This window comes from Labeo rohita, chromosome 7, assembly GCF_022985175.1.
Source record: "Labeo rohita strain BAU-BD-2019 chromosome 7, IGBB_LRoh.1.0, whole genome shotgun sequence".
In the NCBI taxonomy this organism is placed as follows: domain Eukaryota; kingdom Metazoa; phylum Chordata; class Actinopteri; order Cypriniformes; family Cyprinidae; genus Labeo; species Labeo rohita.
The window spans coordinates 33098234-33120863 of NC_066875.1; the positions used below are offsets into that span (position 1 = coordinate 33098234).

A 22630-nucleotide genomic window follows, 5' to 3' on the forward strand; every position below is an offset into this window, starting at 1 on the left:
GAAGAAGAAGAAGAAGAAGAAGAAGAAGAAGAAGAAGAAGAAGAAGAAGAAGAAGAAGAAGAAGAATGTAATAATCATAAATAAAAATGATTTTAGAAGAACTTTTCTTTCATACAATGCAGCTCGAGTTTCACAGATCGGATTATAAAAACACACAAAAAAAAAATTAAAAAATATATAGTGAGTATGACTTCATTATTGACCTTCTTATTATATTCTACATTTGACAACAATAATATATTGTAATATGGTTTGTCAAACAATTGACTAATAGCGTGAATGATCTGTTGAGAGAGTAATGCAAAAATGACGAAAGGAATGAGAGCGAGATAGATTAAAAAAAAGAAAAAAAAAAAAAAAGAAGTATGGTATTAAACTGACCTTCAGAAAGACAAACTTCTCTTTGATCCCAGAGCAAGAGACAGACTTTAACTCCAGTTCAAAGCTTGCCTACTCTAGACTCAACAAACCCTTTAGGAATTAAAAAAAAAAAAAAAAAAAGTCCAGCCTGTTTTACTAACGTTCCTCCATCTGGATGGAGGCCTACTCATTTTATTCGTTTGTTGAAACACAAGCGTCATCATGTATTAGCCCCACACAAACAAGCTTTGAAGTCTGTAAGAGGTCACGAGCCCAAAACAAAACCGGGAGTCCCTGATCAAAACACACAGAGAGACAGCAGCCGAACCAATAGCGCAACTTCCACCTGCACGATTCACCTGGAGCCTTTTTGATGTGCGTGTGTGTGATGTGCCGACCTGCAGCTGCGTTTGTGCACGCGCTGTTGCCACAGTCAGACTGAGAGCTCTGATTGAGCCTCGGCCAACCTGATGAATCCCTTTCGAATGAACATGTAGCCTTCCAGATGGGCACCAGTCAACTATGTTAGAATGGGCTACGATCCAGGCCTTAAAGCAGGGATATTCAATTAAACTTACAATCTTTAAATTCCCTTTTTAAAGGATTAGTTTACTTCCAGAGCAAAAGTTTCCCTGATAATGTACTCTCACCCCTATGTCATCCAACATTTTCATGTCTTTATTCAGTCGAAAAGAAATTAATTTTTTTGAGAAAAACATTCCAGGATTTTTCTCCATATAGCAGGCTTCAATGGGGACCAATGGGTTGAAGGTTCAAATTGCAGTTTCAATGCAGCTTCAAGGGGCTCTACACAATCCCATCCAAAGAATAAGGGTCTTATCTAGCAAAACGATCTGCTATTTTCCACAAGAGAAAATAACAGTTGAATTTATAAAAATGACCCTGTTTATATACACTTGATTCTTAATACTGTGGTGTTAGCTGAATGATCCACAGCTATTTTTTTTTTGTTTAGTGATAATTGTTCTTGAGTCCAGTTAAACTGCCTGCTGTTCTTCAGAAAAGAACAAATTCTTTGGTTTTTCAGCATTTTTGTGTAGTTGAACCCTTTCCAACAATGACTGTATGATTTTGACATCCATCTTTTCACACTGAAGACAACTGAGGGACTCATATGCAACTATTACAAAAGTTCAAACACTAACTGATGCTCCAGAAGGAAAAACAATGTATTAAGAGTCGGTGGGTGAAAATGTTTTGAATTTGAAGATCAGGGTAAATTTAACTTATTTTGTCTTCTGGGAAACATGCAAGTATCTTCTGTAGCTTCTGAAGGGCAGTACTAAACGAACAAAATATGATATTTAGGCAAAATAAGAAAAGGGTACAGATTCTCATTCCATTCAAAAGTTTTCACCCCCCGGCTCTTAATGCTTTGCATTTCCTTCTGAAGCATCAGTGAGAATTTGACCCTTCAGTTATAGTTGCATATGAGTCCCTCAGTGTGAAAAGATCGATCTCAAAATCATAGTCATTGTTGGAAAGAGTTAAAATACACAAAAATGCTGAAAAAACAATGAATCTGTGGGACCTGAAGGATTTTCTTAACTGTTCAGGACAAACAAGGGACTCATGAAAAAAAAAAAAAAAAAACACAGTTGTGGATCATTCAGGTAACAACACAGTATTAAGAATCAAGTGTATGTAAACTTTTGAATGGGGTCATTTTTATAAATTCAACTATTATTTTCTCTTGTGGACTATATGTAAACATCTTTTATGTGAAATATTTCATTCAGGTCATTACTAAACAAAAAATAACATGCATTTTTGTATGAACCCTCTTATTTTGTTAAAATAATTAACATTTTGCAGATTCTGCAAGGTGTATGTAAACTTTTGACTTTTGACAAAGTCTTTACTGTCAGTTTTGATATATATAATGTTTAGTTTGTGTATATACATAAACATGATTTTATTAACATCCATAGCTTTCCCAGACCTACAAATCTCAATTTTAAAATTGCCTGACATTTCAAAGTTTTCCATGACTTTGTGTCTTGAGCACAAAGGCACTACTAATGAGTGACCGAGGTTTATCCACGCGATCAAATCAATATTTCATTTCTCGTAGGGATGCCACACACACACACACAGACACACACACAGGAAGTAGCCATTGAGCCCCATTCCCAGTCTTCTACACATGCTGGGTTTAACAGCAAATGTGACAGTATACATCAATCTACGGGTGGGAGCCGAAGGAAACGTGGTAGAAAGTGAGAAAGCGACTGGAGTGGGATATGATTTCAGTATCAATCACACTTTGTTCTTTTTGTCAGTGATGGTGCATCGTCCTCAGTGCGCCGTGGCCTGTTTCTCCGCTCCTGTCCTCATCGATCCATTTGCTTCAACAGCTCCTGAGCAAGCTCATCAATCTCTCCGTGTTTCTCTCCCAGACTGCAGGCCGCCGGCCACTATCAGGACATCGCTTGTGTGGGAATGTGCAACAGCATGCGGACACACGGACACAGACACTCACACTCAAACCAAAAAAACGCAACACCCTTCTCAGATGGCCATATGTTGTGCATTTAACAAATAAGCCAACACATTGAGCCTCGCATGCAGGGATTACATGTCCGTTTCCTGGCACCGTATCCTTTTTCCCTTGTTACTGGTTTAATTGACATGCTAAACTCACTCTTACCTATTTTCTCTCCATTCCTTTCCCTTCAGGATAACTCTCACCTCTAAAACAACTCTCTCTGCTCATATTCATCTCTCCTGCTTCACCACTCTCTTTAAATCTTTCCTACTTTCAAGGCAGGAGTGAGAAAGCAGGTGAGCGAGTGATTTACAGCGTCTATATGAAGGGAGCTTTGGAACACTTCATAAATCTCTGGCTGCTCTAATGGCCGCTCATAAGGGCTCTGGCCATAAGTGTCTGGATTTCCTGACACACTATTTAAATAGAGCCTCAACAGCATCTTACAAACACACACATACACACTGAACAGCTTTCTCAGCGCAGCCAATCTATGACACAAGATCAAAAAAAAAAAAAAACCCATCAAACTACGTGGCAGCTATTACGCACATCCACCGACTAGCAGCACAGGATCTGATGGATATGGCCTCTTTACCACAGTGACACACCCTTGATTTATTGAAAGAAGAGGCTCTGATACTTTGCAAACTGCCGCCACACTTCATCCATCTCTCAACTGCTGTACAGTTTGAATCTGAGCTGTTGCTGAGATGTTGAGAAATGCTTACTGATAGGTTTGTGATTATTTGTCTGAGGTTAGCGTGTGGACGGTGCTCTCCCCTCTCACCTTGTTCCTCTCAAAGAGCTCACACTGGATAGTCTTGAGGTCGGTGTCCAGGGCGCTGGCGGCCTGCCTGCGTTTACGTGCCAGCTGCTCCTCCAGGTCTTCCATCTGGGCGCGCAGCTTTTTGTTTTCCCTCTCCAGAGCCAGCTTTTCCGTCTCCAGACGCTCCCGACGACCCCACTCTGCTGCGTTCTCCACCTGCAGACGCTCCATCTGCACATTCACACACACATTCAGTACGACAGAGAGGACAGAGAGAGGGACTTGAGAACACATTACAAAACAAAAAGTTAATGAGGACAATAACAAAGTCATTTTTAATGTCAAGGCCAAGGTAATGTACAAATTCATAGCACATTTTAGCATAATAAAATTAAAAAAACCAAAGATGGATCACTGCGTAACCTTTCACATTGAATGTAAATGTTTACAGTGGTCTAGGGCTGCCCTCGACTAAAGATTTTTCTGGTTGACTAATAGTCGACTAATCACATGTTTATTAATAAACCATTTAAATCATAATAATGAGCCTTTAATTGCCTAGATACCCTAATAAGAGCTCAAGCGCACACGCACCAGCGGATATAATAATTATGAATGTGTCAGAGGCAAACAGCAAGGAGACTGCATTAATGTTTTAATAATTTATTGATAAACAGATGCTTTCTTTGTTTTTGGCTTAAGAGATGAAGTCGGCGACGCTGACTCGTCATCTCCGCAGTAGTGATGCATCTGTGTACGCATGTTTCATACGGATTACATAATCATAGAATATTTGTTTTATATTTGAACTGTTCATATAAAAGTAGACATTTCACTCTCTATAGATATATTTTCATGTCTGTAAGGCAAATATACACAGAGTTTCGAGTTTCAAACTCAAGTTCACAGACCGAGATGGCAGAAAGCGCATCCTTTAATTATTTTACAAAAGTGCAACGTTTCGTTGTTATTGTGAGTGCATGACTTCACGTTCCTGTGGAACTGTTTTTTCTGCCACTAAGTGACTAATACAATTTTGTTCAACCAAGCCTCTTCTCATCAACTAACAGTTAGTCGACTATAAGGGGGCAGCCCTACAATGGTCAATTTTTTTTTTTTTTTAATGGAGTGTTGGTGGATAGACTACCGTTTGTGGTCAGTAAGATTTTTATTTTTTACTCTGAAAGAAGTCCCCTATACTCACTAAGGCTGTTTTTTTTTATTATTATTATTTTTTAAATACACTATAAACCGTAATATTGTGAAAAATTAATATTTGATTAAAATAATATATATAAAAATATAAACCACATTTTTAAATTATAATATATATATATATATATATATATATAAATATGATTAACTTTTTAAAAATATTTTCGGATACATTTATACAGTTTATTTAAGAATTTCCCCCCCACTTTTTCATAAGGAATGCTTCTTATTTAGCATTCCTAATATTACTATATTATTATATCTTATTACTTATTAATTAATCTTGTTTTTGCATATCATACATTTACAGTTTTAATCTATTTTTACATTATTTTTAATATATTGTTATCCAAGATCCCTTTCTTTCTTCCTTCAGTCAAAAATAAATTAAGGTTTTGAGAAAACATTCCAGGATTTTTCTCCATATAGTGGACTTCAATAAGCAACTGCAGGTTGAAGGTCCAAATTGTAGTTTCAATGCAGCTTCAAAAGGGCTCTTCGATCTCAGCCGAGGAATAAAGGTCTTATCTAGTGAAACGATCACTTGTTTAAAAAAAAAACAAACAACAAAAAACACACACACACAAATGTATATACTTTTTAACCACAAATGCTCATCTTGCACTAGCACTACTAATCAGAAAGGTCATGCGGGACGCAGGTGGAAACACCGACCCAGTGTTTACAAAGGGAACGTGCAAAGAAAGTCAAATGCCATTTACAAAAAAGGAGAAAATGAGACCGTTTTTTGCCTTACCCTACCATTTTGAACTAGACTGACCTTTCCAACATGATTACATAATGTGTGAAGTTGATGGGCATCACAGAGCTGGATTTGTTCATAAAAAAAAAGTATATAATATTTTTTAGAAAATGATCGATCATTTCACTAGATAGGACCCTTTTTGTCTCAGCTGGGATTGTGTAGAGCCCTTTAAAGCTGCACTGAAGCTGCAATGAAACTGCAATTTGGACCTTCAACCCAGTAATCCACATTCAAGTCCACTATATAGAGAAAAATTAAATGTTTTCCTCAAAAACCTTAATTTTTAATTTTTTTTGATTGAAGCAAGAAAGACATGAACATCTTGGATGACACTGTTTTGCAGTTAATTTTTGTCATGTTACTTTTTTCACTTTGAAACCCACAACATTTTTTCTAAAATTTCTGAAAACTGTTAACGTGCACAGAACTCGAAATACATCAAATATGAAGAGACAGCATATCCCTTGCGTACACCCAAGATCAGGAAGGACTAATGCTGCATAAGCACACAGGACACCTATTAGCCCAGAATGATGCTGAACTAACTGAAGGGCCCTCCATGATTTCCCAGTTCTGACCTGCTGCTAAAAGCAGTTTAATGGGAAACCATCTCTTGTAGAATCACCTTAAGTGCTGGCTGACTTTCCTGGCATACCCCAAACTCTCTTCAGACCAGCTAGTCATTAATATTTCTATAATGCCATTTGACTGCTGATATGAGGCAGGGCCTATGAAACGCCTCGTTTCCTGAGGGCAGAGATGAAGGGAGGTCACTGTGGGGTTTTGGAGATGAGGGGACGCAGCGAATCTGAGCCGACACACGGGAGTGGTGGCGCTCTTTAAGGAGTGCATCAAAGTGCATAATGTCACTCTCCCCTGCCAGGTTCATCTCAGCAACACCCCGCTGCTAACACGGCACGCTGGGAATGTGTTAGAGCAGCGTTCTGTCATTACGCCAGCTTGACTAACAGAGGGACACGGCGCCTGGTGTCGTGCTAGTCGAAACGCAGGGAGACAGCGGATGGATGTTTAAAGCCCTGAGGGGGTTTAGCTTTGATGTAGATCACAGTGAGTCCTGGGGTGACACCGTACCATGCAAAACAGTGCAGTATGGGTAGGATACAGAAAATGTACATGCTTTTTCACCTCTGTACGGAGCTCTGCCAGTTTTTTGTCCATGCTGGTACGAGCTCCCAACTCGTCTTCTAGATCTTCAGACATGCGGCCCAGCTCATCCTGATGCACCTCTTTCAACAAGTTCAGCTGTGTGAGAGATCGAAAAAGACAGAGAGAGTAATCCATTTATCTTTGAATTTCTGATCTTCAGTAAAACTTTCCTCCCTTTTCTTTGTTGGAGGATATCTATGGTATTCAAATAAACTACTCGGTCTGACTAAGCCAAACTATGCAATACTCTCAAGATGCCACTGGTATTCAAGCAGATTTAACATTCTGATTGTGAACTAGTCTGGTTTTTAAACTCATTTCACAGTTGATGAAACTCTGTGAAACCGCGCTCATTTAATACGACTTGTACCGACATCTGCGGCAATACGGTCTAGCACATTTGCCATTAAGGGAAAGGGGCACTACGGTCAAAGTCTGATCTCTCTACAGCGTCTCACACTCGGCGCACTGTGACTCAAACGCAGTGATTAACATTCGCTGCAGGTCGTGAGCTCACACAGCTGGGCTGGGGACAGGCAGCTCATCTATTAAACTACAGAGTGTGGCGCACACTCTCTTCCTACTCATCATCGCATGGTATTCATGCACATCCTTATGGGTTGAGGTTATTAAAAAGAGAAGCACATCTCTTCCTACTCATCATCTCTCTACTATATTTCTATGACGATGTCTAGGTGTATGATGGTGAATCAGTCCCTTATTCTCTCTATGGCAGGCTTGTATTGAGAGTGAAAGTTTCCCTGGGCCTAATCAGTGCGGCTGTCTCTCATCAAATTGCTTGACTGAAAGAAATCCTGAGAAGCAGGAGAAGTCTAATCATTCATGAACAATCCCAGACTGCCTTATTCATAGGTTACAACTGCCCCCTGGTGGTGCTCTATCAGAGATGCATCCTTTACAGCATCATTTTTATATTCATTGTATTTAGTTTGGATATATTTGAATGAATGCATGCTTTTGATAATCTTAAATGTTAGTTTTTAATGGGAACCCTAGGGTATTCAGACTTGTATGGCTTAATATAATATAAATGATGTCTCTTACTGAAATATGTAGTAGAAAACCCATGAAAGATTTATGTTACATAACCTCCTGAGACCCTGCGTCCTCATATGAGGACATATTTCAGTGAATTTCTCTGAGACTGTACATGCCACAGTTTTAAGTTTGGATGTCCTGTACAGAGCACATTCAGGGCTTTTTTTCAGAGATACTAAATGTTTTGGTGTTGCACCATGACCACTCCCTCTCCTTGGTCTTCAAAAATGTCTAGTATTATTTTAGTGCCACTCTTAAGGAAATATTATAATATTTTCTAATTATCATTTTAATCTGACCGATTTTTAAACTGTGTGTCATGAATCAACATCTCAGGAAAATGTTATGGGGTTTCAAATCAAAATATGACTTTCTTACTAAACAGGACGTTGATTTTATACATGTCCTCATATGAGGACACCGGGACTAAAAGCATGTTTATTACGCAATTTGGGAGACACAACAAATGAATAGGGAAAGCAATTATATTTCAATATTCCTATGAAATATAATATATTATTATGAAAATCTTGTCAGTTAGTACTCCCATTATTATACTTCTTTTTTTCATTACATGTTGCCCCAAAAACTGAATTAGATTTAGTTTACAGATGCATTGTATATAATGAGTAAACCTGTTTATGGCCATTTTACACACATTTTGCATAAGGAAAAAAGGTATATAAAATCAATTGTTTTTGCCTATGCATGTTCATTTATGTCTTTTTATTTTTGGTAAAACAATGGAGTCCCGATGTCCTCTGTTGAAATATCGTTTACATTTTTTTTTTTTCTTTTTTTACATTTTATTAAAGCTCTAAACAATGTAATGACATGTAAATGACACTATTTTTTTACTAAATTCGTTTCCCAGGTCTCAGGAGGTTAAAACATCCACATCATTTTATACATATTTTGGTCTATTGGCGCTATTATTTTGTTGACGTCAAATAGTTGCACTAGGTGAGCTACTGGTGCTACCTGTTGCTATTTTCAGTGCAACACAACTCGGAAAATAAAATACTGACACAATGCCACAGTGTCTGGCTTTTGGTTGTAATTTCCAGTCGAAGGGCAACAAAAGAAGCATTGTAAGTCTTCACTGCTTTTGTAGTGACAAGAAGAGCAAAAAAGAATGGCAAGATGCCTGTGGAAGAATAAAACTTTCTAAAGACCCATGTCATTGTTCTCTCCACTTTTGCCCTGATGCCTTTGAGGCTTTATTACCACCAAGGTCATCGTATCAGTATTTTACTTTAAGAGTTGTGTATTCCGACTTGTGTTGTGGTAAAAATAGGTAAAAATAGCAACAGGTCAGAAATTCACCAAACGCAACCATTTGATGTCATTGAAACAATGTTAAAAAGATGTGGATCTTTTGTGGATGTAAATCTTTCATGGGTTTTCTACTACATGTTTCAGTAAGAGACATATTAAGCCATACAAGTTTTAATAGCTGGGGTTCCCTATTAAATACTTGCAGTGTGTTTTAAAAATAAACAAATATGCATCGTTATATAGAATACATAATTTTTATATATATAATACAAAAATATATTTTTTGTACACTTTTGTATATTGTCAGTCAGAAGAAATTATGGGTCATTCCACGAAATCGGTACCTTTTGCATCCCTAAGAAATAATCGAACATAGATACAAATAAATGTGCAATTTAAAAACAACAATATTACGTATGCTTTCATCAGTATTACATAAAAAGTCAATTAAATATTAGTTAAAATAATTTAAATAGCATTTATGCAGGCAGGGGTAAGGTTTTTGGCCTGTCCCCCTCACTATGATTTTTCTTTTTCAGCAGGACATTTGATTTGCAAAATTATATAAAAATCACATTTGCATATTGTTGTGAATATAGTCTCATTGTCAAGCAATGTTTTTGCTGTAAGCAAGCATTTTTTTTCTATAACATACACATCATTTTATGATCATGTTCCCTGAGTTCAAGCACTGTTACCCTCATCAAAAAACCCTTGTAAAATAGTGACGTCGCTTCTAGGAGCTTACATCATCTCTCTACCACGATTCCAACACTTAAAAGATAAGCACGTTTCTCTCACTCCTTTATAATATTCTATTTCTGATGATTTAAGAGGCTTGACTCATGCAATGTCAATCCTGTTACCATTTTTAAAATGTAAATTTAAACATTTATTTCTTACATTTAATATAATCAACATCTTTCTAAAGTAAGAAAACTTTTGTGAATCTGACTCTGACTATGAGCTAGCAACTAGCAAATTTGTTTGAAATCGTCAAACCTGTTGCTGTCAACTTGTTACTTTTTATACTAACAGGTTTTGACATGTGGGTAACAGGGATGACATTGATTAGGTTTGACCCTGTTTTTAAAAACAGTCTGTGTAAAATTCAAACATTTTAAAGGTCACCCTCTGTATATTATTAAGCTAATGCCTATATCATTCAGTGGCATATGAGTTCTAATTAAACTATACTATCTAGTAACACTTGTCTTGATAACAGGATTGACAAAAATTCCAAAACATGAGGTAGAAAAATAGTCATAAAATAATCAATTACATAGCCTGAGATGGCACAATACAATTTCTTGTTTTAAGGTGTCTTCATTTCATGGATATTTAAAAAAAATATTGATTAAACTTATTTTATTTCACAATTTTTCCAAGTGGAAAAGGCAACGATTTTGTGGAATGACCATTGTGCTGTCAAACATACAAAAATATACAAAATATACAACTTCCTACATATGAAATTAATACAAATTAAAAATACACTACCATCCACATTTGAAGGTTTGGGGCCAGACAGATTTTTTAAAAGAAATTAATATTTTTTAATACAGTAATGGCACATTTTATTAATCAAAAGTCATTGTGAAATTGATGAAATTCAATTCTATTTCAAATAAATGCTGTTGTTTGGAAATTGAAATTAAGAAAGAAAGAAAGAAAGAAAGAAAGAAAGAAAGAAAGAAAAAAAAAGAAAGAAAGAAAGAAAGAAAGAAAGAAAGAAAGAAAGAAAGAAAAAGAAAGACATTTCATAGTTTTGATTAATATTGTAATTATTTTCCCAGATTCATGTTATCTTTTCCAAAAATAGTAAAGAAAGATTAGGTGTTCAACTTTCTGCCTGTTATTATGTCTCTGAAGCAGATATGACTGCATTCAGAGGATCATGTGAAGCAAGAATATGACATCTGGAAGTGAAGGAGAAGTACTGGGTTTTGATGAACAGGCCACCAGAGCACTCAACCCAGTGCACTCACCATGCATTCTTCCTACTGATTAAAGCTCTGACTATAAATTGCCCAGAGGAAATTGGAAAAAAGGCCAAGGATTTCATGCTCTTTTAACATGGAAGTGCTGGAGATCAGTTCCTCATGAGAATATGTTCCTCATGTGTTAGTGTTCCAGGCTTCAGCAATTTATCTGTTATTTGTAAATCAAGCACGATCCACAAATAACAAAAACAGCACTGAAGCCAGAATACTAATGTTGACAATTAAAGCTCAGCAATTGGTGTCTTGATATGATGCCCAAAAGCAAAAAGCAAACTGCTTAAAATACCATAATTCAATAAATGAAGCCAGTAAGCTAAATGTTCCACAGCTGCTACAAAGCTGTTTGGCTTTGAGTTGGATCTATTGCTGGTTCCTGAAGAACTGTCATCATGATACACTATATGCATTAGAAAAAATGTTGAATAGTTTTTTCCAACCTTTTGACAACATATCTCAATATTTATAACTGTTTATGACTGTGCTGAAATTAACCAAAAGAGTGATTTTTTGCAGTCAGGGGAATTATAATTTCAATCTAACAGTCATTGTTGCTCAGTAGATTCACGATGTTTAAAGCATATTATAAATTTAGTTAAAAGTAAGCAAGACATGTTTTCCACACCATTTGTCACTAAATGAACATAAGGTTATAATGTTGCTTGATTTTACATTACCAGCAAAATCACTGCAAATATATGAGGAATATTTTATATCATTCATCGCTAATAGGCACACCACTTTAAGACAGAGTCTGCCAGGAAAAAATATGGTTATGTTGATGTCAAATCTGAGTTGATTCTTCATTGCAGTTTTGCCTAATGTCTTTGTTTTTGTAAAAATCTAAAGAATAAGCTTCCTCACCTGTTTTAGGGCCTCTTGTTTGCTCTTGTTCAGTTCCTCATATTTCAGTTTCCATTGGCTCAGCTCTGCCTCCAGCTTCTCAATGTTCTTAATAAGCGCGTGTTTATCCCTGACAGAGACACGACATGTTGGACACGCACAAAATAGATCATCATCATTAAAGGAACACTGCACTTTTTTTGAAAATAGGCTCATTGTCCAACTCCCCTAAAGTTAAACAGCTGAGTTTTACCGTTTTCGAATCCATTCAGATGATCTCCAGGTCTGGTAGCACTTTTAGCATAGCTTAGCATAGATCATTGAATCAGATTAGACCGATAGCATCTTGCTCAAAAATGACATATATAATGACAATATTTTTCCTGTTTAAAACTTGAATCTTCTGTAGTTACATCATGTACTAAGACTGACGGAAAATGAAAAGTTGCGATTTTCTAGGCTGATATGGCTAGGAACTATACTCTCATTCTGGCGTAATAATCAAGGAACTTTGCTGCCGTACCATGGGTGCAGCAGGCGCAATGATATTATGCAGTGCCTGAAAGTGACCAGCACTAAGTTTGTGTAGATGCAGAGTTGACAGCTACGTAATATCATTGTGCCTGCTGCACCCATGGTATGGCAGCAAAGTTCCTTGATTATTACGGCGGAATGACAGTATAGTTCAGGGGTGGCGAACGTCGGTCCCGGAGAGCCGCAGCCCTGCAGAGTATTGCTCCAACCCTAATTAAAAGTCACCTGCCTGTTGCTTTCTTGTAACCCTTCAGACCTTGATTAGCTTGTTCAGCTGCGTTTGATTAGGGTTGAAGCAAAACTACGCAGGGCTGCGGATCTCCAGGACCGACGTTCGCCACGCCTGATCTAGAAAATTGCCACTTTTCATTTTTCACCCATCTTTGTACTCTACAGAAGAGTCAAGTTTTAAATAGGAAAAATATCAAAACTCTTTGGTCATTATTTTTAGCGAGATGCTAACGGTCTAATCTGATTCAATGATCTATGCTAAGCTATGCTAAAAGTGCTACTACCAGACCCGGCGATCGACTGAATGGATTTGAAAACGGTAAAACTCAACTGTTTAACTTGGAAAATGAGCCTATTTAAAGTGTTTAAAGTGTTCCTTTAAAGGGGTCATCGGATGCAAAGCTCACTTTTACATGTTGTTTGAACATTAATGTGTGTTGGCAGTGTATGTACAAATCTACCCTATAATGATAAAAATCCATGCAGTGCTTTTTTTAATTAATCTGTAAAAATAATATCCCCTTTTTCAAATCGAGCCGTTCTTAGATGCCTGTCGTTGTGGTGTCACATCGACAGAGGCCGCTCCCGCGATAGTTGATTGACATGAGCGTCTTACCTCAGACCTGCCTTAAATCAGCTGTAACAGTCCGACCTCCATTGTTTCCATGCCGGAGCATGGATGTAAGTTATACAACAATATCTCCAATTAAGCGATTGAGGTGTTGTGTTGCTGGATGTAATAATGAACATAGTGGTCGTCATTCACTCCCGACATCTGAACCACTGAAGATGCAGTGGATTACATTTGTTTGTGAAGGGAATGCGCCTCCCGATCTACATAAATGCGTCTATGTTTGCGCAAATCATTCGTGATCCAGCTTCACCTACAGCAGCAGTGAGTATAAAGGTTTTTTTTTTTTTATTAATCTTTGCAATTGCCTTTCCTAATAACGTGCTAGTTAGCAAGTTTAGCGGCTAAACGCGGCTAAATGTGGCTAAAGTAAACAGGCTCGTCACTCCACAAAGAGAAGAGAGGGGCGGGGCGAGCAGAGCTCATTAACATTTAAAGCAACCTCGACCAGAACAGGATGATTTTTGCAGAGCTGATTTTGGCAAGGTAAATAAGGTGTTATTTACAAATACCACTGAAAGATTTTAACAAAAGCATGTTATAGACTTTTCATTAAGACACTAAAGAATCATATCAACTTGTGGAAATGGGCAACCGATGACCCCTTTAAGTCCAAACAGATTGTTCTAATAAGACAACTGAGATGCCTCCAGTGGGTGATTTCTACAAAGCAAGCATAGATCCTTCTCAGTATATCATAGGTTGTGAAGGATACATTTTTATTAGATGGCCTTTAATTTCATTTGCTGAGTTCTGCTTTGTTTAATGCGTGTATTGTTTCCACCTGGATAATGATCTCTTACTCTCTTTCTTTCAGCAGGACTTTCTGGGATTCATCCAGGCGTAGCTGGAGAGCATTGAGCTTGCTAGAGTCCTCCTCCAGGGCAGCCAGATCCTCCCACAGCAGTCTGCTCCGGTCCTGCCGACTGAGAACTGAGCGCAAGCTACTGGCACTGCGAATGTCCCAAGAGTCTGAAGCCTCTGACTTTGCCCTGAGAAGAGCCTCCAGTAACTCCAACTCCTGACACAAAGAAAGAAAAAAAGAAAGACAGAATTTTGAATATCACAGTTTAAATAGTTCTAAACTGGAGGGCCATAGAACAAAAAATGCATCTGTTCAGACAGGGTTTTAAAAATAAAAACAAATAAAGCTAAATAAAATAGACGTGAACGGTTAAAAATACAGGGGAGAACTGAAAGTTATAAAACTTCGATTGAAATATGAAATCTGAGTTTCTAAGTTTCTTTTAATTGTTTGATACTTTTCTAAATAAATTAACTGAAAACTGAGTAGTTCACTTCCAGAACAAAAATTTACAGGTAATTTACTCACCCCCGTGTCATCCAAGATGTTCATGTCTTTTTTTCTTCAGTCATAAAGAAATTACGTTTTTTGAGGAAAACATTTCTTATCTAGCGAAACCATTGTTTATTTTCTAAAGAAAAAATTTAAGTTTATATACTTTTTAACCTCAAACACTCGTCTTGTCTAGCTCTGCGTGAACTCCGGTTCATGACAGTTAGGGAATGTTGAAAAACTCCCATCTCACATCTTCTCAAACTTCAAAATCATCCTACATTACTGTTTTACCTTTTTTTGTAAAGGGCATTTGATCTTCTTTGTCACTTAAACACTGGGTCGGGACTTCTGCAGTGATGTAGAGTGATTTTGAAGTTGGGGGAGAAAATGAGATGGGAGTATTTTGACTTACCCTATCTGTCTTGATCGTTTCACTAGATAAGATCCTTCAAAGCCCTTTGAAGCTGCATTTAAAATGCATTTTGTAAGTTCAAACTCAGGGACACCATAGAAGTCAAGGACATCTAATGGTTGCACTCGATAAGCTACTGGTGCTACCTGTTGCTATTTTTATGGCAGAGACAAGAAACTCTAGATGCCATTCTGGCAGCATGTAATTGACTAAACTGAAGCTTATTCAATCAATACTGACATCAAAGTTTGCATCACTTGAAATCTATGTTGTAGCAAACTAATCTGGTCAAAAGATGGCAACGAGGTTGCATGCGATGTCTTTATCCTCAAAAACCATGAGTACACAATTACATAAAGAAAACTTAACCCGGACTAAAACAAACAGGAGTTCTCTTACAAACAAGGATAAACAAGGAGAACCTAATATTTTAACTTAAAATTATAAAATGATTTAAAGGAACATTTTTGTTTACTTCTGTACGATAAACAATCCCCAAACTGTGTTGACCTACCAGTCGACGTTCAATGTAAAACTTAGGTTGTGAAGCAAAATCAGCTGAGAACCGCTGCCATAGTCAGTGTTCCAAGACAATGAAAACAAATGAAAAACATAAAACGACCAAAAAAAACTGAGACGTTCATGTTTTCTTTTTCTCCTTATTAAACCAAACCACAGAAGAGGCATTTTCTCTGTCATCCACATAACAAATATCACATTGCACCTTTCCCTTATTTCCTGTGTGCATGAATGAAATTCACAAGCTCTTTGGAGGAGTAATAAAAACCGGCTTTACAGTTCAACGCACCATCCTTCCTCTTTCCTTCCTACACACAGTAGGGATTACATATCAAAGACATGGGCCTCCGGAGACAGACATGAGACACTAAACATGCTGCCAACTTGCTACGATCCCAGAACGGCCACAGTTGAATAACTGAGATAAAACCGCACTAACACCTCCCTACCACCAGGGGGAACCAAACACATACGAAAACAAATAGAGTTCTACATGTGGAAGCACTCTGCATGCCTGTGTGTGGAAACAGATCAGGAAATGGAACTGTATCAAACAATCCAGTGAGAGTCAGACTACGCTAACTATTATTTGTTTACTTAGCTACAATTGAAAGAGGACGCCACATAACTACTGAGAAGGTGGATGTTTCTATGCTAAAAAATAAAAAAGCCAAAACCACTTTTGCTCTCAGCAGGCAACCATCACTGTTCACACGAGTCTGAGAGTTTCTTTAGCTATCTAGGCTACCCCCTGTTGATATCTGTGCCGAAATATACATCCATCATCCTCTAGACTCTGAAGGTCAAGTTTGACACTGACATTAATTCTTCCTTTTCTCTCTCCGCTGGTGCGCTGCCTTCGCATCCATTTGCCAACTAAAAAAAAAGGTGCATGCTAATGCGCACAGCAGACTAAACCACATTTGTGTGGAGGGTAATTCTTTTAAAAGATTAGTTAAAACACATCAAGGAAATAACAGATATGCTTAAGCGAGTCTAGGAATGAAAAAAGGGGTTTCTGGGTATTGGTAGCTGCTGCGGTGCCCCTGGCTGTGGCCCCATGGGTAAAACACATAGGGGGGGTTGTGCTGGGAGAGGGGCGGTTCTAATAATAGGATAAAAAAAGAAACCAGCACACAAGCAAAAAGCACAGAGTCAGGTAACGAAATCACAGGGAGATGCACTAAACCAGGTCTGTGGCTGACCCATTTACAACTGTCTACCTGTGTCCAGAGTGAACGAGCCTCGGTTATTCTGTAGGTTTGCTGCGTGGTTTGAGCATCTAGCTTGAACATTTTTTATTATTATTAAGTACAATTCTTTACAAACATGTTTTCACACCATATTAAAAAGTGTTTTCTCACTAGCACTTATGGTGCGTACTCAGTTTCATTTGACATCAGACCTAGGTTTGTTTAGATGATGGTAAACCATTAAAAAAAAAGGTCTAGGGTACAGTTCCTGAAAACGATTTGCTGCTGCTCTGTTCGCAATCATACTCAGTTGCACAAGTGAACTGCTTACAATCAGATTCCAATAGTGCCTTGAACGCTTTCTGTTTGAATGAGTAAATCAAGTCAAGCCATATTCTGTTTGTGACTATCACCTTAAACTACAGTGACAGTGACTAAAGGAAAGTGGCAAAGTCTATTAAACTGAAAAGTGTAATCACATTGGAAATGCCAATTCCAGTTGAGGAGCGAGTTCATTCGCAAAATCTTGAAAACATTTGCATTTGAGCATCACATGACACAGCACATATCAACATTTCTGCAAGTTTCCGAAACCACACAGGAAAACCCGTAACACAAGACACGTGTGTTCAGCAGTCAAACTCTGGTTTGGACCAGTCATTTAAACCAAGTGTGAAAACTTTTTTTGTCAACAATAAAAAGTACATGACAGTACTTGAGGCAACAACAAATTTGATGCTGAAAATATAATTATAGATTGCAGACCAATATGTGATCCTGGACCACAAAACCAGTCATAAGAGTCAATTTTTTGAAATTGGGATTTGTACATCAAGTGATACAACTATTTGAAAATAGTATCTGGAATATGAGGGTGCAAAAAAATCTAAATATTGAGAAAAATCGCCTTTAAAGTTGTCCAAATGAAGTTCTTAGCAATGCATATTACTAATCAAAAAATAAGTTTTGATATATTTACAGAAAATAGGAAACAGGAAATTTACAAAATATCTTCATGGAACATGATCTTTACTTAATATCCTAATGATAATCAAAAATTTGACCCATGCAGTGTATTTTTGGCTGTGCCACTTGACTGGTTTTGTGGTCCAGGGTCACATACGTCATGTTTGACAAAATGCCTCAAAATGATGTTTTTGTAACATTTTATTGCATCGCTAGGCTCAGATTACTTGTTTTTGGTAGGGCCCTAAGAGATCCGTTTTGAGAACATGCATATACAGGCCCATCACTACTGCAGAGATGATGAGTCAGTGTCGCCAACTTCATCTCTTAAGCCGAAAACAAAGAAAGCCCTAGTTTATCAATAAATAATTTAAACGTTAATGCAGCCTCCTTACTGTTTTTCCTTGATACATTCATAATCATTACTGCTGTCGGTGCGCTGTGGCAAGCTTTATGAGCACTTGAGCTCTTATTAGGCTATGTTGGCAATTAAAGGCTCATTATTATGATTTATATGGTGTATTAAAAAATGTGCAACTGATAGTCGACTAATGCTTACAATGAACGACTAGTCGACCAGAAAAATCTTTAGTCAAAGGGAGCCCTACTCAAAAGCATCTCTAAATAATTGATTTTATTAAAAAACTAATGTATTATTAGTAGTAGCAGTAGTAGTATATACGTTATTATTATCATTACATTCAGTAATATATTTCTGTCACAGTTACTTTAAGTTAAACCAAAGTTTATTTTAAAAAAGGTCGCTGTGAAGACCTTTATGTTTCTGTTTGTATATGATATGACGATAATTTTTGTCACAAGAAACAGTAAAATGCTCATGATGTGACTCTCAGACCAGTTCTAGATATATATATATATATATATATATATATATATATATTGAGGTGACAGAGGCTGAAAACGCAGCAAGCATACGTGCGCTTCAGTTTGTGTGTAATAAACGAAACCGAGCATCTGCGTCATTCATTCACACACACGCAGAACATGTGGGATTCATATTTAAACAGTTTTTTGCGGCTTACTATTCACAGACACTAGTCCATATCGCGTTTTGATTTAAGTGTACTGACCTACTTTTGATGTATTCATCCAAAACATTCCAAGTTCCATAAATTCCATTTTTATGACCTGATTCCATTTTTTTGTCTGCATTTTCCACATTGCGGAAATCATAGGGCCCTATTTTGCGTTACGGTGGGTGCTCAAATCTTTGTGCACAAGCAAAATAATTGAAACTAAAATAATTATTTTTTGAGTCCCTTGCTACTCTGACAAAATACTCCTGCTGACCGTTGTCTTTGGCTCCATGTAGCTGTGTTTGAGTGTCTAACTGGGGTCAGGTGAATTGCCAGGAAACTCCCCAACTAGTCCTTTCTGAAAATATGTAGTTTTACACTCACCTTCTGCTTGTCTGGTTTGTCAGTGTCTACATCTCTCACAGGTTCCTGCTCTGGAGAGCCTGGCCCATCTCTCACATTCTCCTCATCCTGGCTGTCCTGCTTGATGTCTGCTTCCCTTGGCTGGTTGGAGTGTGTGGAGGCAGTTGAGGAGTTGGATGCTGGTGCGGTGGAAGCATTCGCTGGGGAGTTCTGTTCAGCTAGGACTCTTTGGGCCTCCAGGCGCAGTTGTTCGTTTTCCGCCGCCAGCTCTTGGCGCTCTCGTCGCGCCCCCGTCAGCTCTTTGGTAAGGGCGTCCAGGCGTTGTCTCAGCTGCCTGACCTCATCCCGCGCCCTGTTGCGTTCGGCTCGCACTTTACTCCACTTTTCTCTCCAGTTGGCCGTGCAGTCCGACCACCAGCGCATTGTCTTCTCCATCTGAGCCGCCCGCGCCCTAGCCTCCTCCAGCTCACGCAGACGCAGCTCCTCGCGGCTCTCCCAGTCCCCGCCGCCATCACACCCCAGCCCTGGAGACAGCAGCAGAGGAGGGCTGGAGCTGGGCGTTCCCCCTGACGGGCTGGGTGTGTGGGTCAGGCTGTCCGGGGAACGCACCCGATCCGGGCCCAAGCCCAGGCCGCACAACAAGCCCGCCCCGGACTTGGCGGCCTCTGTCATGTGGGGGCTGGGTGTGTGGTTCATCACTGAGCCAATGATGAGTCCAGGGAAAGAGAAGGTAGTGGTCAGAAAGATCTGATCAGGATGCCATGATCCACATCAACATGACGGTTTTCTGTGAAACAAGAAAAAGCTGCATTTAGACAACTTCAAAAGCCTTGATTTGTCACAAAGCACAAGGATTAATGAAAAGAGTGTCTGTTTAAAATTAAATCTATTAGTCATATGGTTTTGAAAAACACTTCATTCAACTTCACAATTTCAAGAAAAGTTTAAATCTAAGTGACTCTAAAAATGTCAAGCAACAATGAACTAATATACACTACCAGTCAAATGTTTTTGAACAGAAAGATTTTTAATGCTTTTAAAGAATTCTCTTCCGCTCACCAAGCTTGTATTTATTTGAAATTTAAATAAAATTATGTATTCCAAGGTGCCAAAGTTTTTTTGCAACAAATTTCAGGAGGTTTTTGAAGGGTTAAACTACTTAGGGTTTTCTTTTTTTTTTTTTTTTTTAAGAATGTTCTTCTTTACTATCAGCCATTTTTTATTTAATGGGGAAACTTTGAATAAAATAACAGATAGGGCAAAAAAATGAGCCAGGAACGGCTCTGAAAACCAGAACACATATAAATTCAGGAGGTGACAAAGACATACAGGAAAAGTGAGAGCAAACAAGAGAACAAGAACTTTTTCTGTCAACATGTCAGTGCAATATGGCCAATAACATTGACATTGTTGAACAATCCAAACCACACCATGACAACTTAGTGCAGCTTTGATTTACAAGTGCTCTCCCTTTCTCACACTCCCACACAGGCTGTATTTACTTAAAAGAGTGCAGGGCGACAAAGGAGGAGGTTCCAGGTCAAAAGCCTTCAGTCAGAGCAGCCAGCATCGCTCATCGGCCGTGAGGAAAGAGTTACAGCCCTACAGCTTATGGGAGTTGGACCTTGTGTTTATGTATGTAAAAAGTGTGAGGCTGTTTTACACATAGTGCTGGCTCTGGTGAACAAGGATTAGATGTATTATATTTTTTGAAAACAGCCCTCTATGTGACCTGTAAGACAACAGAGCATGTAATCTGTCTGAGCCAAAAAATGTCTCTAGGAAAATCATCTGACAGACAAAATGTGCTTTTTCAATCTAGGTCCATGTACTATAGCAAGCAGACATGAATAGTAATCATTTATCTTAAGTAGTTTGTTCCAGAATTAAAGAAATTAAAGAAAACATAATGACTTTATTCAACAACTGAGGAAACTGTTAAATAAAGTGTTTTTTTTTTTTTTTTTTTGCACCGAAAAATGATCCTAGCAGCTTCATAACTTTACAGTTGAACCACCGAGGTTACATGGAGTATTTTAACAATGTCCTTACTACCTTTCTGTGCCTTGAATGTGTCAGTTGCGTTGCAGGGTCAGAAAGCTCTCGGATTTCATCAAAAAATATCTTAATTTGTGTTCCGAAGATGAAGAAAGTCTTACGGGTTTGGAACGACTATTCTTTTAAGTCCTGCACCTACACTTATTTAAACATTTATTCTAGTTTTCCTCTGTAGGTTTCCCTTATAAGAGCAATGCAGTAAACTGTGGCACTAACCAAACACAAATACGTCACTATTTAAACCCAGAGGAGGTTTACGGGTGGGGCCTGTGGCTTTGGGAACTGCCGACATGTGCATTAGAACATAGTGGGGAAAGAAACAGAGGCATAGGCTCCTCATAAAACGCTACTCATACAAAAGCCTCCATTTTATTAGCTCAGCTGGAAAAAAAAGTCGAGACTATTAGGTTTTCTGCAAGCACGGCGGGTGCAAAAGGGTTTTGGTGGCAAACAACAGCAACTGCTGCCACTGTGGGTCAGCGGGATAATAAATCAGTATCCAGGATCAACATATCAGCCCAAGCTACATGGTTAAGTCTATATGTCACTGGGTGTCTCTTTTGTGAGCTACAGCTGACATGTTGGAGGCAAAGCAGTTGTCATGCCAATGAGCTCCTGCAAGGATGTGACACAGCAAAAGACCACAAGTGAGAAAAACAGGAGAAAGAGGCAGAAATTTTTAATTAGCTCCAGAGGCTTTCACAGGAGATCCTGATTAACCTTAATGATGCAATCTGAGCGGCATCTCCACCAGAAACATGAGACAAGTGGATGAGAAGGAGAAAGACATGAAGAAAGAGAGAAAGGGGAAAATGTGTAACTGGAACCATTGCAATACCGCTGACAGCTAGAAGAAAAAGCGATTGATTTCAAAAGAAGTGGCAGATTTGGTTGAAGGTTCAGGGTTGCCTTTTATCTAAAGCAAAAAAGTAATCTTATTCTATCCTTGGGGGATTATGAATATATCCTTGAGAATAGGGAAAGCAAAACATGCTTTTAAAGGAACACTCCACTTTTTTTCGAAAATAGGCTCATTTGCTCTATGCTAAGCTATGCTAAAAGTGCTACCGCCAAACCCAGAGATCGGCGGAATGGATTTGAAAACGGTAACTGTTTAACTCTAGGGGAGTTGGAAAATGAGCCCATTTTCAAAAAAAAAATTGTAGTGTTCCTGTAATATATTCACATGTGCTCTTGTAAGTGTAACAGAAACCTTAAACATTAACAGAGGATTCAGAGGATGGGTTTCCAGGCTGGTTTGATGCTGGTCCACCAAAACGCAGCTGATTAAAGGGTTAGTTTACCCAAAAATGAAAACTGGCTCATAATTTACTCAACCTCCAGAGCGCATACGACTTCCTTCTTTCAGACGAATCCAATCAGAGTTATATTAAAAATTATCCTGGCTTTTCCAAGTGTT

The 22630-nt window shown here is 38.2% G+C and overlaps 1 protein-coding gene across 1 annotated transcript in view; it reads right to left on the reverse strand.

The window, feature by feature from the left end:
* The window catches only part of ccdc102a (coiled-coil domain containing 102A), a 91051-nt gene that overhangs the window by 28889 nt on the left and 39532 nt on the right, over positions 1–22630 (reverse strand). Inside the window, exons 2-6 of the mRNA XM_051115368.1 lie at positions 19174–19939; positions 14166–14383; positions 11988–12096; positions 6766–6882; positions 3660–3869 (exon numbers count right to left, since the gene is read on the reverse strand). Coding sequence (XP_050971325.1) covers positions 3660–3869; positions 6766–6882; positions 11988–12096; positions 14166–14383; positions 19174–19848 — 1329 coding nt within the window. The 5' untranslated portion in view covers positions 19849–19939. The remainder of the gene's footprint in view (positions 1–3659; positions 3870–6765; positions 6883–11987; positions 12097–14165; positions 14384–19173; positions 19940–22630) is intronic.